General features: G+C 52.3%; 1 protein-coding gene across 1 annotated transcript; it reads left to right on the forward strand.

The window, feature by feature from the left end:
- Positions 1-1598: 1598 nt before the first annotated feature.
- Positions 1599-14373, forward strand: apex2 (APEX nuclease (apurinic/apyrimidinic endonuclease) 2; the record flags this gene model as incomplete). The annotated part of the gene is made up of 5 exons (XM_038782283.1): positions 1599-1653; positions 4938-5115; positions 6786-6932; positions 11861-11930; positions 13306-14373. Coding segments are annotated over 5 exons (1518 nt in total), but the record flags the coding sequence as incomplete, so codon positions are not given.
- Between the last annotated feature and the right edge of the window lie 677 nt (positions 14374-15050).

Consider the following 15050-nt stretch of genomic DNA (forward strand, 5'->3'; position numbering starts at 1 on the left):
CCTCCCGATACCCCCTCCCGATACCCCCCTCCCGATACCCCCCTCCCGATACCCCCCTCCCGATACCCCCCTCCCGATACCCCCCTCCCCCTCCCGATACCCTATCCCCCCTCCCGATACCCCCCTCCCGATACCCCCCTCTCGATACCTCCCCTCCCGATACCTCCCCTCCCGATACCTCCCCTCCCGATACCTCCCCTCCCGATACCTCCCCTCCCGATACCTCCCCTCCCGATACCCTATCCCCCTCCCGTTACCTCCCCTCCCGATACCCTATCCCCCTCCCGTTACCCGCCTCCCGTTACCCCCCTCCCCCTCCCAATACCCTCTCCCTCTCCCTGATACCCCCACCCTCTCCCCGATATCCCCCACCCTCTCTACGATAACCCCCTCCGCGTCATCCCTCCACCCCCTCCCTCCGACCCCTCTCTCCCATTGCCTTGTCTCTCCTTCCCTCTTTCAGTAAGCTCAGGGACGGTGGTAAGAGAGGACATTTGGTGAGGACTCGAATACTGAGGTAGTATGGCCTGAGTTAAGAAACAGGAAAGGAGAGGTCACCCTGTTAGGGCTTTTCTATAGGCCTCCGAAAAGTTCCAGAGATGTAGAGGAAAGGATTGCAAAGATGGTTCTGGATAGGAGCGAAAATAACAGGGTAGTTGTTATGGGGGACTTTAACTTTCCAAATATTGACTGTTAACACTATAGTTCGAGTACATTAGATGGTTCCGTTTTTGTCCAATGTGTGCAGGAGGGTTTCCTGATGCAGTATGTAGATAGGCCAACAAGAGGCGAGGTCGTATTGGATTTGGTACTGGGTAATGAACCAGGACAGGTGTTAGATTTGGAGGTCGGTGAGCATTTTGGTGATAGTGACCACAATTCGATTACGTTTACTTTAGCGATGGAAAGGGATAGGTATAAACCGCAGGGCAAGAGTTATATCTGGGGGAAAGGCAATTATGATGCGATGAGGCAAGACTTAGCATGCATCGGCTGGAGAGGAAAACTGCAGGGGATGGACACAATGGAAATATGGAGCATGTTCAAGGAACAGCTACTGCGTGTCCTTGATAAGTATGTACCTGTCAGGCAGGGAGGAAGTGGTCGAGCGAGGGAACCATGGGTTACTAAAGCAGTTGAAATACTTGTCAAGAGGAAGAAGGAGGCTTATGTGAAGATGAGACGTGATGGTTCAGTTGGGTCGCTTGAGAGTTACAAGTTAGCTAGGAAGGCTCTGAAGAGAGAGCTAAGAAGAGCCAAGCGAGGACATGAGAAGTCTTTGGCAGGTAGGATCAAGGATAACCCTAAAGCTTTCTATAGATATGTCAGGAATAAAAGAATGACTAAGGTAAGAGTAGGGCCAGTCAAGGACAGTAGTGGGAAGTTGTGCGTGGAGTCCGAGGAGATAGGAGAGGTGCTAAATGAGTATTTTTCGTCTGTATTCACACAGGAAAAAGACAACGTTAGCGATTCTGGAAAGCGTGAAAATAGATAAGTCCCCTGGGCCGGATGGGATTTATCCTAGGATTCTCTGGGAAGCTCGGGAGGAGTTTGCTGAGCCTTTGGCTTTGATCTTTAAGTCACCTTTGTCAGAAGACTGGAGGATAACAAATGCTGTCCCCTTGTTCAAGAAGGGGAGTAGAGATAACCCCGGTAACTATAGACCAGTGAGCCGTACTTCTGTTGTGGGAAAAGTCTTGGAAAGGTTTATAAGAGATAGGATGTATAATCATCTGGGAAGGAATAATTTGATTAGAGATAGTCAACATGGTTTTGTGAAGGGTAAGTCGTGCCTCACAAACCTCATTGAGTTCTTCGAGAAGGTGACCAAACAGGTGGATGAGGGTAAAGCAGTTGATGTGGTGTATATGGATTTCAGTAAAGCGTTTGATAAGGTTCCCCACGGTAGGCTATTGCAGAAAATACAGAGGCATGGGATTCAGGGTGATTTAGCAGTTTGGATCAGAAATTGGCGAGCTGATAGAAGACAAAGTGTGGTGGTTGATGGGAAATGTTCTGACTGGTGTCCAATTACTAGTGGTGTACCACAAGGATCTGTTTTGGGGCCGCTGCTGTTTGTTATTTTTATAAATGACCTAGAGGAGGGCGTAGAAGGATGGGTGAGTAAATTTGCAGATGACACTAAAGTCGGTGGAGTTGTGGACAGTGCAGAAGGATGTTACAAGTTACAGAGGGACATAGATAAGCTGCAGAGCTGCGCTGACAGGTGGCAAATGGAGTTTAATGCAGAAAAGTGCGAGGTGATTCACTTTGGAAGGAATAACAGGAAGACAGAGTACTGGGCTAATGGTAAAATTCTTGGTAGTGTGGACGAGCAGAGAGATCTCGGTGTCCATGTCCATAGATCCCTGAAAGTTGCCACCCAGGTTGAGAGGGTTGTTAAGAAGGCGTACGGTGTGTTAGCTTTTATTGGTAGAGGAATTGAGTTACGAAGCCATGAGGTCATGTTGCAGCTGTACAAAACTCTGCTGCGGCCGCATTTGGAGTATTGCGTGCAGTTCTGGTCGCCACATTATAGGAAGGATGGGGAAGCATTGGAAAGGGTACAGAGGAGATTTACAAGAATGTTGCCTGGTATGGAGGGAAGATCATATGAGGAAAGGCTGAAGGACTTGAGGCTGTTTTCATTAGAGAAGAAGAAGGTTAAGAGGTGACTTAATTGAGGCATACAAGATGATCAGAGGATTAGATAGGGTGGACATCGAGAGCCTTTTTCCTTGGATGGTGATGTCCAGCACGAGGGGACATAGCTTTAAATTGAGGAGAGATAGATATAGGACAGATGTCAGAGGTAGGTTCTTTACTCAGAGAGTAGTAAGGGCGTGGAATGCCCTGCCTACAACAGTAGTGGACTCGCCAACACTAAACACGTTCAAATGGTCATTGGATAGGCATATGGAAGACAAGGGAATAGTGTAGAACATAGAACATAGAACAGTACAGCACAGAACAGGCCCTTCGGCCCTCGATGTTGTGCCGAACAATGATCACCCCACGTAACCCAACAATCCCCCCCATTAACCTTACACTACGGGCAATTTAGCATGGTCAATCCACCTAACCCGCACATCTTTGGACTTTAGAAGGGTTTCACAGGACGGCGCAACATCGAGGGCCGAAGGAATATAATTGGAAATTATATGTTTCTTTCATTTTAAAACTGGGAATTAATATTTATGCTTTAAGCAGCTTTTTACCTATATTAAGTGTATTTGAAATACCTGGCTTCTACATCTATGTTCTTTCCTTCTCCCCTGTTTAATCCATTGCTCACTCTGTCTTGTTTAGCTCCTTCTCTAAACCCTTGCCTTCTTGCCCTTTGAACCCTCACACCATCGGCCCTTCTCCTTTATCCTCCCCTCTTTCTCCACCAATGTTTTGCTCCTTTGAGATCCTGCCTTCTACCGAAGGCCTTCTGGTTCTTTCCTGCCTCCCGTTTGTTTCCCCTTGTTCCTCTTTTGTTCTTCACCTTTCTTCCTGCCCCCACCCACACTTTCCCTTCTTGTTACTCCCTTTTTCTTCTAATACGATCCTGGACCAGACCCTGAGTGTGGCCGGGACACTGGGCAGAAACCCCAATATTTTATTTTAATGTTGTAAGACTATGCGGAAAGAATTCCTCACTCCAGGAATGATTTCACAGAGAAATAGGGATATGGTTTATTAAAACAAACTTTATTACTAACACAGTATTAAATATATTTAATATCACACAAGAAAATAGTTTACAATTACCCCTGAAACACTGCTAATCAAGACAGTGACACAATAACCCTTAACTGCTATCTTTACTCCCACTCAAACAACAAAACCATCTCCGATCCCAATCCACTTTTAAATACAGTTAACACTCAATAAAAGAGATGTTTGGATACTCTATTGTGTCAGAGATAGACCTGACTCCTGTCAGAACCATGCAGAAACTCTGGCTGTATGTTTTCAGGAGCTGATTTCTCAGCCTGCTTCAGCTCCCCTTCCAGCCACACAGTTCCGAGCTACTTGGAAAGAAGCTGCCCCCTGCAGACAAATCATTAACTGAACTGCAGTGAAAGCAAATGGTGGGCCTCTGCCCACATCTCAATCGAGAACAAAACTAACACTGCTTTTCTGCAAAATGCCTGCCTGGTATCCTAGATCTTCCCCTTAATTACATCATTTTGTCAAGCTGAAATCTAATTAACTCCATGGGGAACCCCCTTAATCTAAATAAACTTTCATTACCCTAAACTTTTATGATGCCCTAATTGCACATCTGGCTCCCAAAACTTTTCAACCCAGGATTCTTTAAAAACGTGACTGCAGCAGTCAGACACACTCTAATCCTGGCTTTTAACCCTCACAGCACCAAGTACCTAAGACACAATATTTCTGAAATTCCTGCATTCCTCACATATCGCCCACCTCGGCCCCCACCTTGTCCCGTGCCCACTCCTGGCTGCACCGTACCTAGTCCCCCACTTGCTCTCGCTCACATCAATCTCACTTTGTCCCTGACCTCTGAAGGGGAGGTGGTGGTGTTGTAGTGTTGTCACTGGTCTTGGCAATCCAGAGACCCAGGGTAATGCTGGCGACCCGCGTTCGAATCCCACCCATGACAGACGGTGAACTTTGAATTCAGTAACAAATTTGGAACTAAAAGTTTAATGTTGACTAAACCATTGTCGATTGTGGGGAAAAACCCATCTGGTTCACTAATGTCCATTTCGGGCGGTAAATCTGCCGTCCTTACCCGGTCTGGCCGACATGTGACTCCAGACCCACAGCAATGTGGTCAACTCTTAAAATTGCCGAACAGAACTTTCAGTTCAAGGGCAATTGGGGTTGGGCATCAAATGCTGGCCTTCCCCCAGTGACCCCACATCTTACAAACACATTTTTAAAAGTTCCGTGTGTTCCTTTTGGTTGCTGTTCCACAGGTGTTGCTACCTTTTGTAGAGACAGCGCCGTGCCACTCTCTGCTGAGGAAGGTCTGTCTGGGATCCTGGCCAATCAGAGTGGAACGCCTGCTTGGTGCACCCTGGGAGGGTTTTCAGATGAGGAGTTGAAGGCTTTGGACGGTGAAGGTCGAGCTGTGATCACAAAGCACCGGATCAGGTAACGGCCAACAAGTGTGCGCACTTGGGCGTTTAGATAGAATAACGTTGAAAGAGTATATCAGTAGCAGGGCTAGCTCTAGTGTTTTAGAACCAGCGACATTCTTGGAGTTTAGGAAGGCAGCCTCCACTTCAGAGCCATTGATGCAGATATAAAACAGGGTTAGCACAAGTATACTGTGTGTGAGAGTGGGGGGGGGGGGGTCGTGTGTGTGGGGTGAGGGTCATGTGTTAGTTGGGGGGTTGTGTGCGTGTGTGAGGTCGTGCGTGTGTGAGGTCGTGCGTGTGTGAGGTCGTGCGTGTGTGAGGTCGTGCGTGTGTGAGGTCGTGCGTGTGTGAGGTCGTGCGTGTGTGAGGTCGTGCGTGTGTGAGGTCGTGCGTGTGTGAGGTCGTGCGTGTGTGAGGTCGTGCGTGTGAGGTCGTGCGTGTGTGAGGTCGTGCGTGTGTGAGGTCGTGCGTGTGTGAGGTCGTGCGTGTGTGAGGTCGTGCGTGTGTGAGGTCGTGCGTGTGTGAGGTCGTGCGTGTGTGAGGTCGTGCGTGTGTGAGGTCGTGCGTGTGTGGTCGTGCGTGTGTGAGGTCGTGCGTGCGTGTGTGAGGTCGTGTGTGTGTGTGAGGTCGTGCGTGTGTGAGGTGCGTGTGAGGTCGTGTGTGTGTGTGAGGAAGGTCGTGTGTGTGGGAGGGGTCGTGTTTGTGTGGAGTGGGGTCGGTGTCGTGTGTGTGGGGGGGTCGTGTGTGTGTGGGGTGTCGTGTGTGTGGGGGGTCGTGTGTGTGGGGGTCGTGTGTGTGTGGGGGGTCGTGTGTGTGTGGGAGGGTCGTGTGTGTGTGGGGGGGTCGTGTGTGTGTGGGGGGGTCGTGTGTGTGTGGGGGGGGTCGTGTGTGTGGGGGGGGGGGTCGTGTGTGTGGGGGGGGTCGTGTGTGCGTGTGGGGGGGTCGTGTGTGTGTGGGGGGTCGTGTGTGTGGGAGGGGTCGTGTGTGTGTGGGAGGGGTCGTGTGTGTGTGGGAGGGGTCGTGTGTGTGTGGGGGGGTCGTGTGTGTGTGGGGGGGTCGTGTGTGTGTGGGGGGGTCGTGTGTGTGTGGGGAGGTCGTGTGTGTGTGGGAGGGGTCGTGTGTGTGGGAGGGATCGTGTGTGTGTGGGAGGGGTCGTGTGTGTGGGAGGGATCGTGTGTGTGTGGGAGGGGTCGTGTGTGTGTGTGTGTGGGAGGGGTCGTGTGTGTGGGGGGGTCGTGTGTGTGTGGGGGGGCTCGTGTGTTTGGGGGCTTGTGTGTGTGTGGGAGGGGTCGTGTGTGTGTGGGAGGGGTCGTGTGTGTGTGGGAGGGGTCGTGTGTGTGTGGGAGGGGTCGTGTGTGTGTGGGGGGGTCGTGTGTGTGTGGGGGGGGTCGTGTGTGTGTGGGGGGTCGTGTGTGTTTTACAGTTTAGTGAATAGTTACAAGACTGGATTTTCCCCGTGTTTTACCAAATCGCTGAACGAACCCTTATGAATCCGTTTTTCTGAGTTACGCTCCTGGATTTTGATAACTCTCCGATTTAACATTCGAGGGGTCCTTTACAACAGAAATTGCCAAAACCATTAAAAATATTTGCGTAATTAACTGCGCATTCCTTGTCTGCTGCCAATAACATTGTCACTTTGGATAAAGGAGACTATCTGAAACTCTTTCTTTTTTATTTTAGAAGGTGTGAGCAGGCGGAGGAGATACTGACGGTGATTAACGTGTACTGTCCGCGTGCCGATCCTGACAGAGAGGACCGCAGTCATTTCAAACTTCGCTTCTATCAGCTGTTACAGGCGAGGGCACAGGCTCTGCTGCAGGATGGAGGGTGAGAGAGAGTTTTCACTGACAAACTGACAGCCCTTTGCGGTCCGTGAGCTGCCCCCAGCCACAATCTCTCCATTGCCCGGGGCAAACCGCACTGCCCACAGGGGGATGGCACGGAGTCACCATGCTCATTGGCAGATCTGGTACAGAGTCGAATGGCCGCCTCCTGCTCCATAGCAAATGTGTGGACCACCCCTGGGGGGGGCTGAGCCGTTCTGAGACCACTCCTGGGGGGGGGGGCTGAGCCGTTCTGAGCCCACCCCTGGGGGGGGCTGAGCCGTTCTGAGACCACCCCTGGGGGGGGGCTGAGCCGTTCTGAGACCACCCCTGGAGTTAGGCTGAGCCGTTCTGAGCCCACCCCTGGGGGGGGGGGGGGGCTGAGCCGTTCTGAGACCACCCCTGGGGGGGGCTGAGCCGTTCTGAGCCCACCCCTGGGGGGGGGGGCTGAGCCGTTCTGAGCCCACCCCTGGGGGGGGCTGAGCCGTTCTGAGACCACCCCTGGGGGAGGGTGTTGTGGACTCTCAGATGATGCAGCGAGGCTTAACCAAGATTTTATTTGGACTCTGAAGGTTCAATTACCCAGTGAGATTTGACAAATGAAAGTTATATTCTCTGTAATTTAGAGATTACAGGGCGATTTGATTGAAGCTTCCTCGTGATTAAGGGCAAATCAATCGAATAGACGGAGAGAGATTTCTGATGGGCGAATCTAGATCTGCAGAGTTCAAAAATGAGAGTTTGATCTTTTTGGCGTGAAATCAGCAAATGCGTTTCCTCGGGGGCGGGAGATGTTTCAAACTCATTCCTGCCAAAGACCAGCGGTGTCAGATCAAATGTTCATTCCACTGCTGGTCGATTTTTCTTTGCCGAGGTTATGAGGGATTGGGACAAAGGCAGGTCTGGAGTTTGGTGACAAATCATCAGGAAACCTTTGAATGGCACAACAGATCTATGAGGCTGAATGGGCCACCTATTCCTGTGTAACAGGCTGGGAAGGGGCTGAATGGGCCTCCTGTTCCTGTGTAACAGGCTGGAGAGGGGCTGAATGGCCTCCTGTTCCTGTGTAACAGGCTGGAGAGGGGCTGAATGGGCCTCCTGTTCCTGTGTAACGGGCTGAATGGGCTCCTGTTCCTGTGTAACAGGCTGGAGGGGGGCTGAATGGGCCTCCTGATCCTGTGTAACAGGCTGGGAAGGGGCTGAATGGGCCTCCTCCTGTTCCTGTGTAACAGGCTGGAGAGGGGTTGAATGGGCCTCCTCCTGTTCCTGTGTAACAGGCTGGAGAGGGGCTGAATGGGCCTCCTCCTGTTCCTATGCAACAGGCTGGAGAGGGGCTGAATGGGCCTCCTCCTGTTCCTATGTAACAGGCTGGAGAGGGGCTGAATGGCCTCCTATTCCTGCGTAATAGGCTTGAGAGGGGCTGAATGGGCCTCCTTCTGTTGCTGTGTAACAGGCTGGAGAGGGGCTGAATGGGCCTCCGCCTGTTCCTGTGTAACAGGCTGGAGAGGGGCTGAATGGCCTCCTATTCCTGCGTAATAGGCTTGAGAGGGGCTGAATGGGCCTCCTTCTGTTGCTGTGTAACAGGCTGGAGAGGGGCTGAATGGGCCTCCGCCTGTTCCTGTGTAACAGGCTGGAGAGGGGCTGAATGGCCTCCTGTTCCTGTGTAACGGGCTGAATGGGCCTCCTCCTGTTCCTGTGTAACAGGCTGGAGAGGGGCTGAATGGCCTCCTGTTCCTGTGTAACAGGCTGGAGAGGGGCTGAATGGGCCTCCTCCTGTTCCTGTGTAACAGGCTGGAGAGGGGCTGAATGGGCCTCCTCCTGTTCCTGTGTAACAGGCTGGAGAGGGCTGAATGGGCCTCCTATTCCTGTGTAATAGGCTTTAGAGGGGCTGAACGGGCTTCCTCCTGTTCCTATGCATCAATCCTCAAAGTACAAAGAACAGTACAGCACAGGAACAGGCCCTTCAGCCCTCCACGCCTGCACCGACCATGCTGCCCGTCTAAACTAAAATCTTTTACACTCCCGGGGTCCGTATCACTCTGTTCCCATCCTATTCATGTATTTGTCAAGATGTCACTTAAACGTCACTATCAGAGAACATTGAACAGTACAGCACAGAACAGGCCCTTCGGCCCTCGATGTTGTGCCGAGCATTGTCCGAAACCAAGAGCAAGCTATCCCACTCCCTGTCATTCTGGTGGGCTCCATGTGCCTATCCAATAACCGCTTGAAAGTTCCTAAAGTGTCCGACTCCACTATCACAGCAGGCAGTCCATTCCACACCCTAACCACTCTGAGTAAAGAACCTACCTCGGACATCCCTCCTATATCTCCCACCCTGAATCTTATAGTTATGCCCCCTTGTAACAGCTACATCCACCTGAGGAAATAGTCTCTGAACGTCCACTCTATCTATCCCCCTCATCATCTTATAAACCTCTATTAAGTCACCTCCCATCCTCCTCCGCTCCAAAGAGAAAAGCCCTCGCTCCCTCAACATTTCCTCATAAGACCTATCCTGCAAACCAGGCAGCATCCTGGTAAATCTCCTTTGCACCCTTTCCAATGCTTCCACAGCCTTCCTATAATGAGGTGACCAGAACTGCACACAATACTCCAAATGTGGTCTCACCAGGGTCATGTATAGTTGCAGCATAACCTCGCGGCTCTTAAACTCAAGCCCCCCGTTAATAAACGCTAACACACTATAGGCCTTCTTCACTGCTCTATCCATTTGAGTGGCAACCTTCAGAGATCTGTGGACATGAACCCCAAGATCTCTCTGTTCCTCCACATTCCTCAGAACCCTGCTGTTGACCCTGTAATCCGCATTCAAATTTTTTCTACCAAAATGAATCACCTCGCACATATCGGGGTTAAACTCCATCTGCCATTTGTTCGGCCCAGCTCTGCATCCTATCAATGTCTCTTTGCAGCCTACAACAGCCCTCCAACTCATCCACTACTCCACCAATCTTGGTGTCAACAGCAAATCTACTGATACACCCTTCAGCCCCCTCCTCCAAGTCATTGATAAAAATAACAAATAGCAGAGGACCCAGCACTGATCCCTGTGGTACACCGCTGGTAACTGGTCTCCAGTCTGAAAATTTTCCATCCACCTCCACCCTCTGTCTTCTGCCGTTCCTGCTTGCACCACCTCCTCCGGCAGCGAGTTCCAGGCACCCACTACCCTCTGTGTAAAAAAAAATGTCACTTAGTGATCTCCTCTAAACCTTGCCCCTTTCTCTTAAACCTATGCCCCCTAGTAATTGACCCCTCTACCCTGGGGAAAAAGTCTCTGACTATCCACTCTGTCTATGCCCCTCATAATTTTGTAATACTCTATTAGGTCGCCCCTCAACCTCCGTCGTTCCAGTGGGAACAAACCGAGTTTATTCAACCTCTCCTCATAGCTAATGCCCTCCATACCAGGCAACATCCTGGTAAATCTCCTCCACACCCTCTCTAAAGCCTCCACATCCTTCTGGTAGTGTGGTGCCCAGAATTGAACTCTATACTCCAAGTGTGGCCTAACTAAGGTTCTATACAGCTGCAACATGACTTGCCAATTTTTAAACTCAATGCCCCAGCCGATGAAGGCAAGCATGCCGTATGCCATTTGAAAAGAATTTAGGGTACCCAATTATTTTTTTCCAATTAAGGGGCAAGTTTAGCGTGGCCAATCCACCTATCCTGCACATCTTTGGGTTGTGGGGGTAAGACGGAGAATGTGCAAACTCCACACGGAGAGTGACACGGGGCCAGAATTGAACCCGGATCCTCAGCGCCATAGGCAGCAATGTTGCAGCCCTGCCGAATGCCTTCTTGACTACCTTCTCCACCTGTGTTGCCCCTTTCAGTGACCTGTGGACCTGTACACCTAGATCTCCTCTGACTGTCAGTACTCTTGAGGGTTCTACCATTCACTGTATATTCCCTACCTGCATTAGACCTTCCAAAATGCTTCACCTCACATTTGTCCGGATTAAACTCCATCTGCCATCTCTCCGCCCAAGTCTCCAAACGATCTAAATCCTGCTGTATCCTCTGACAGTCCTCATCGCTATCCGCAATTCCACCAAACTTTGTGTCGTCCGCAAACATACTAATCAGACCAGTTACATTTTCCTCCAAATCATTTATATATACTACGAACAGCAAAGGTCCCAGCACTGATCCCTGCGGAACACCATTAGTCACAGCCCTCCAATCAGAAAAGCACCCTTCCATTGCTACTCTCTGCCTTCTATGACCCAGCCAGTTCTGTATCCACCTTGCCAGCTCACCTCTGATCCCGTGTGACTTCCCCTTTTGTACCAGTCTGCCATGAGGGACCTTGTCAAAGGCCTTACTGAAATCCATATAGACAACATCCACTGCCCTACCTGCATCAATCATTTTTGTGACCTCCTCGAAATACTCTATCAAGTTAGTGAGACACAACCTCCCCTTCAAAAACCGTGCAGCCTCTCGCTAAAAGTCCACTTACTTCCAAATGGGAGTAGATCCTGTCTCGAAGAATTTCTCCAGTAATTTCCCTACCACTGACGTAAGGCTCACCGGCCTGTAGTTCCCTGGATTATCCTTGCTACCTTTCTTAAACAAAGCAACAACATTGGCTATTCTCCAGTCCTCCGGGACATCACCTGAAGACAGTGAGGATCCAAAGATTTCTGTCAAGGCCTCAGCAATTTCCTCTCTAGCCTCCTTCAGTATTCTGGGGTAGATCCTATCAGGCCTGAACCATTAATGCAACTCCCCTCCAGCCCCTCCCTCTATCCCGCCTGAAACATCTCAATCCTGGAACGTTTAGCTGCCAATCCTGTCCTTCCATGTTTGTGTAAAGCATTAATGGATAATCATGTTGCTGCTTCTGGTCTTGTGTTTTGTAAATTGCAGCATTGAACAAATTGCTTCTTACTGATGCAGAAATGTGATTGTTCTGGGAGACATGAACACTGCACATACGCCCATCGATCACTGTCAACCAGGTGACCCGGTAAGTGGACGTCAGAAACGTTAACCCCTGAACTTCTAGAACTTTCTACCGTCTGTTTCCTGTTCACTGTCCGGAGTTTCCTGTCCGCTGCCTGGCGTTTCCTGACCGCTGCCTGGCGTTTCCTGACCGCTGCCTGGCGTTTCCTGACCGCTGCCTGGCGTTTCCTGACCGCTGTCCTGGAGTTTCCTGACCGCTGTCCGGAGTTTCCCGTCTGACGTTTCCTGTCCCCTGTCTGGCGTTTCCTGTCCCCAGTCTGACGTTTCCTGTCCCCTGTCTGGCGTTTCCTGTCCCCTGTCAGACGTTTCCTGTCCCCTGTCTGGCGTTTCCTGTCCCCAGTCTGGCGTTTCCTGTCCCCAGTCAGACGTTTCCTGTCCCCAGTCAGACGTTTCCTGTCCCCAGTCAGACGTTTCCTGTCCCCTGTCTGGCGTTTCCTGTCCCCAGTCAGACGTTTCCTGTCCCCTGTCTGGCGTTTCCTGTCCCCAGTCAGACGTTTCCTGTCCCCTGTCTGGCGTTTCCTGTCCCCAGTCTGACGTTTCCTGTCCCCTGTCTGGCGTTTCCTGTCCCCAGTCTGGCGTTTCCTGTCCCCAGTCTGGCGTTTCCTGTCCCCAGTCTGGCGTTTCCTGTCCCCAGTCTGGCGTTTCCTGTCCCCAGTCTGGCGTTTCCTGTCCCCAGTCAGACGTTTCCTGTCCCCAGACGTTTCCTGTCCCCAGTCTGACGTTTCCTGTCCCCAGTCTGACGTTTCCTGTCCCCAGTCTGACGTTTCCTGTCCCCAGTCAGACGTTTCCTGTCCCCTGTCTGGCGTTTCCTGTCCCCAGTCAGACGTTTCCTGTCCCCAGACGTTTCCTGTCCCCAGTCTGACGTTTCCTGTCCCCAGTCTGACGTTTCCTGTCCCCTGTCTGGCGTTTCCTGTCCCCTGTCTGGCGTTTCCTGTCCCCAGTCAGACGTTTCCTGTCCCCTGTCTGGCGTTTCCTGTCCCCAGTCAGACGTTTCCTGTCCCCAGACGTTTCCTGTCCCCAGTCTGACGTTTCCTGTCCCCAGTCTGACGTTTCCTGTCCCCAGTCAGACGTTTCCTGTCCCCAGTCTGGTGTTTCCTGTCCGGTCTCTGGTGTTTCCTGTCCGCTCTCTGGCGTTTCCTGTCCGCTCTCTGGCGTTTCCTGTCCGCTCTCTGGTGTTTCCTGTCCGCTGCCTGGCGTTTGGTCTTTACTGTCTGGGACAATATTCTGCCCCTTCCCTGACCCTGGAACCCTGTCTTGCCCCCTTTCCTCCCCCTCCCAGGGCCTTGTCAAGCCCCGTTCCTGCCCCTGGGGCTCTGTTCCCTCACCCTCTCTGCCTCCGTACTCTGTCAGTTAGATAACCTGACGCTTGTTGCCGACAGGAATGTTTTGCCAGGCACCCAGACCGTGTGTGGATGAACGGGTTCCTGTGCAGCTCCTCTGGCCTGTTGCAGTCAGATGAGGTGAGTCCAGAATCTGATCCGGAGCCTGGACTGGGAACGAGACGGGCAAGTGGCCATGGCCTCTTTGTGGACGCCTTCCGACTATTCCATCCAACGGAAAGAGAAGCTTACACCTGCTGGAGAACAAGCTCGGGAGCTCGCAAAACAAACTATGGGACAAGGATTGATTACATCTTTGTTAATAAATCTCTGGCAGAAACTGAGCTGCAAGACTGTATCCTGATGCCAGAGGTGGAAGGGTCAGATCATTGTCCAGTCAAAGCCTTTCTAAAGGCCTCCTGTGTGTCAGCAGGTAAATGTCCGCCGCTTTGTACCAAATACCTGCCAGAATTCGCTGGCTTCCAGCAGAAACTTCCCCAATTCCTGGTTAATGTTCAGAATAAACAAATCAGTTCTGAGCTGCGGAATTATCCCCAACTTGAGCAGAATTCGCAATCACTGGTCGATCTCCAAAGAAAGAAAGCTAAACTGGATAGACCGCGGAGTGGGAAAGGATCACTGAGCGAAAAGGGGAGGAGCAGCAGAAGTAAGCCTGGCCACACGGGCACCTTGCTGCGGTTTTTCAAGCCAGCTTCAGCATTGGGGACACATGATGACCTGGGGCGCCCTCACCTGACCCCTCTGTCTGTCCCTCATCACCAGCAAGCCCAGGCCGAGGGCGGTAAAGAGGACACTCCGGCACAGACGCAGCAGAATAAGTCGGGAGCTGCCTTTTGGAAGTCATTGTTGAAAGGTCTGCCTCCTCCCCCAAACTGTTCGGGGCACCAGGAGCCGTGTCTGCTGCGCACGGTCAGGAAGCCTGGGCCGAGCCAGGGCAGGCAGTTCTATATCTGTGCGCACCCTGAGGGCTCTGTGTCAAACCCAGCCTCACGATGCAACTTCTTCCGCTGGGCAAACACGGGCAGTAAAAGGGATGGCAGCATTGCCAAACCAACTGCCAGCCTCCAGGAGGGAGGAACACAGAGGCTGGAGGACGGGAGGGAGTGAGGGGGGTGGGGAGGGAGCGAGGGGGACGGGGAGGGAGGGGGACGGGGAGGGAGCGAGGGGGTGGGGAGTGAGGGGGACGGGGAGGGAGCGAGGGGGACGGGGAGGGAGGGAGGTGGACGGGGAGGGAGCGAGGGGGAGGAGAGACGGGGTAGGGAGGGAGACGGGGGACGGGGGGGGAGGGAGGGAGGGGATGGAGGGAGGAGGGAGGGAGGTGGACGGGGAGGGAGCGAGGGAGACGGGAGGGAGGGGGACGGGGAGAGACAGGTGGCCTGACAGAGGGAGACGCTGGCACAGTGGAGGGAGGGAGTGGGGACGTAAGGAGGGGTTGTCGAGTGAAGGAGGATGTCAGCCAGGGGCTAGTAAAGGTGGGAGGGTCTGGGAGGAGGAGGCACTGGGGGAGATTGTAATGGGCAGGGAGCAAGAGAGACCGCGGTAGGGTAGAATGGGGTGATAGGGAGGGTGGGGTAGTGACGGGGATGGACTAGTAGAGGGAACTGTGGAGGAAGGGGGTTTGGCAGAGGGGAGTGGTGGAGGTTAGGGAGGGCTGGCAGAAGGAGAGTGTGATGGGAGTGAGGGAGTTAGCAGAATCTATGGAGGGGAAAACGCTCCCTACATTAGGAAGGGTGAGTGAAGGGGGGGCAGGGTGAGGATTCGGAGAGAGCTGCTGATTGGGAATC

The sequence above is a fragment of the Scyliorhinus canicula genome, chromosome 21 (assembly GCF_902713615.1).
Source record: "Scyliorhinus canicula chromosome 21, sScyCan1.1, whole genome shotgun sequence".
Taxonomy (NCBI): Eukaryota; Metazoa; Chordata; class Chondrichthyes; order Carcharhiniformes; family Scyliorhinidae; genus Scyliorhinus; species Scyliorhinus canicula.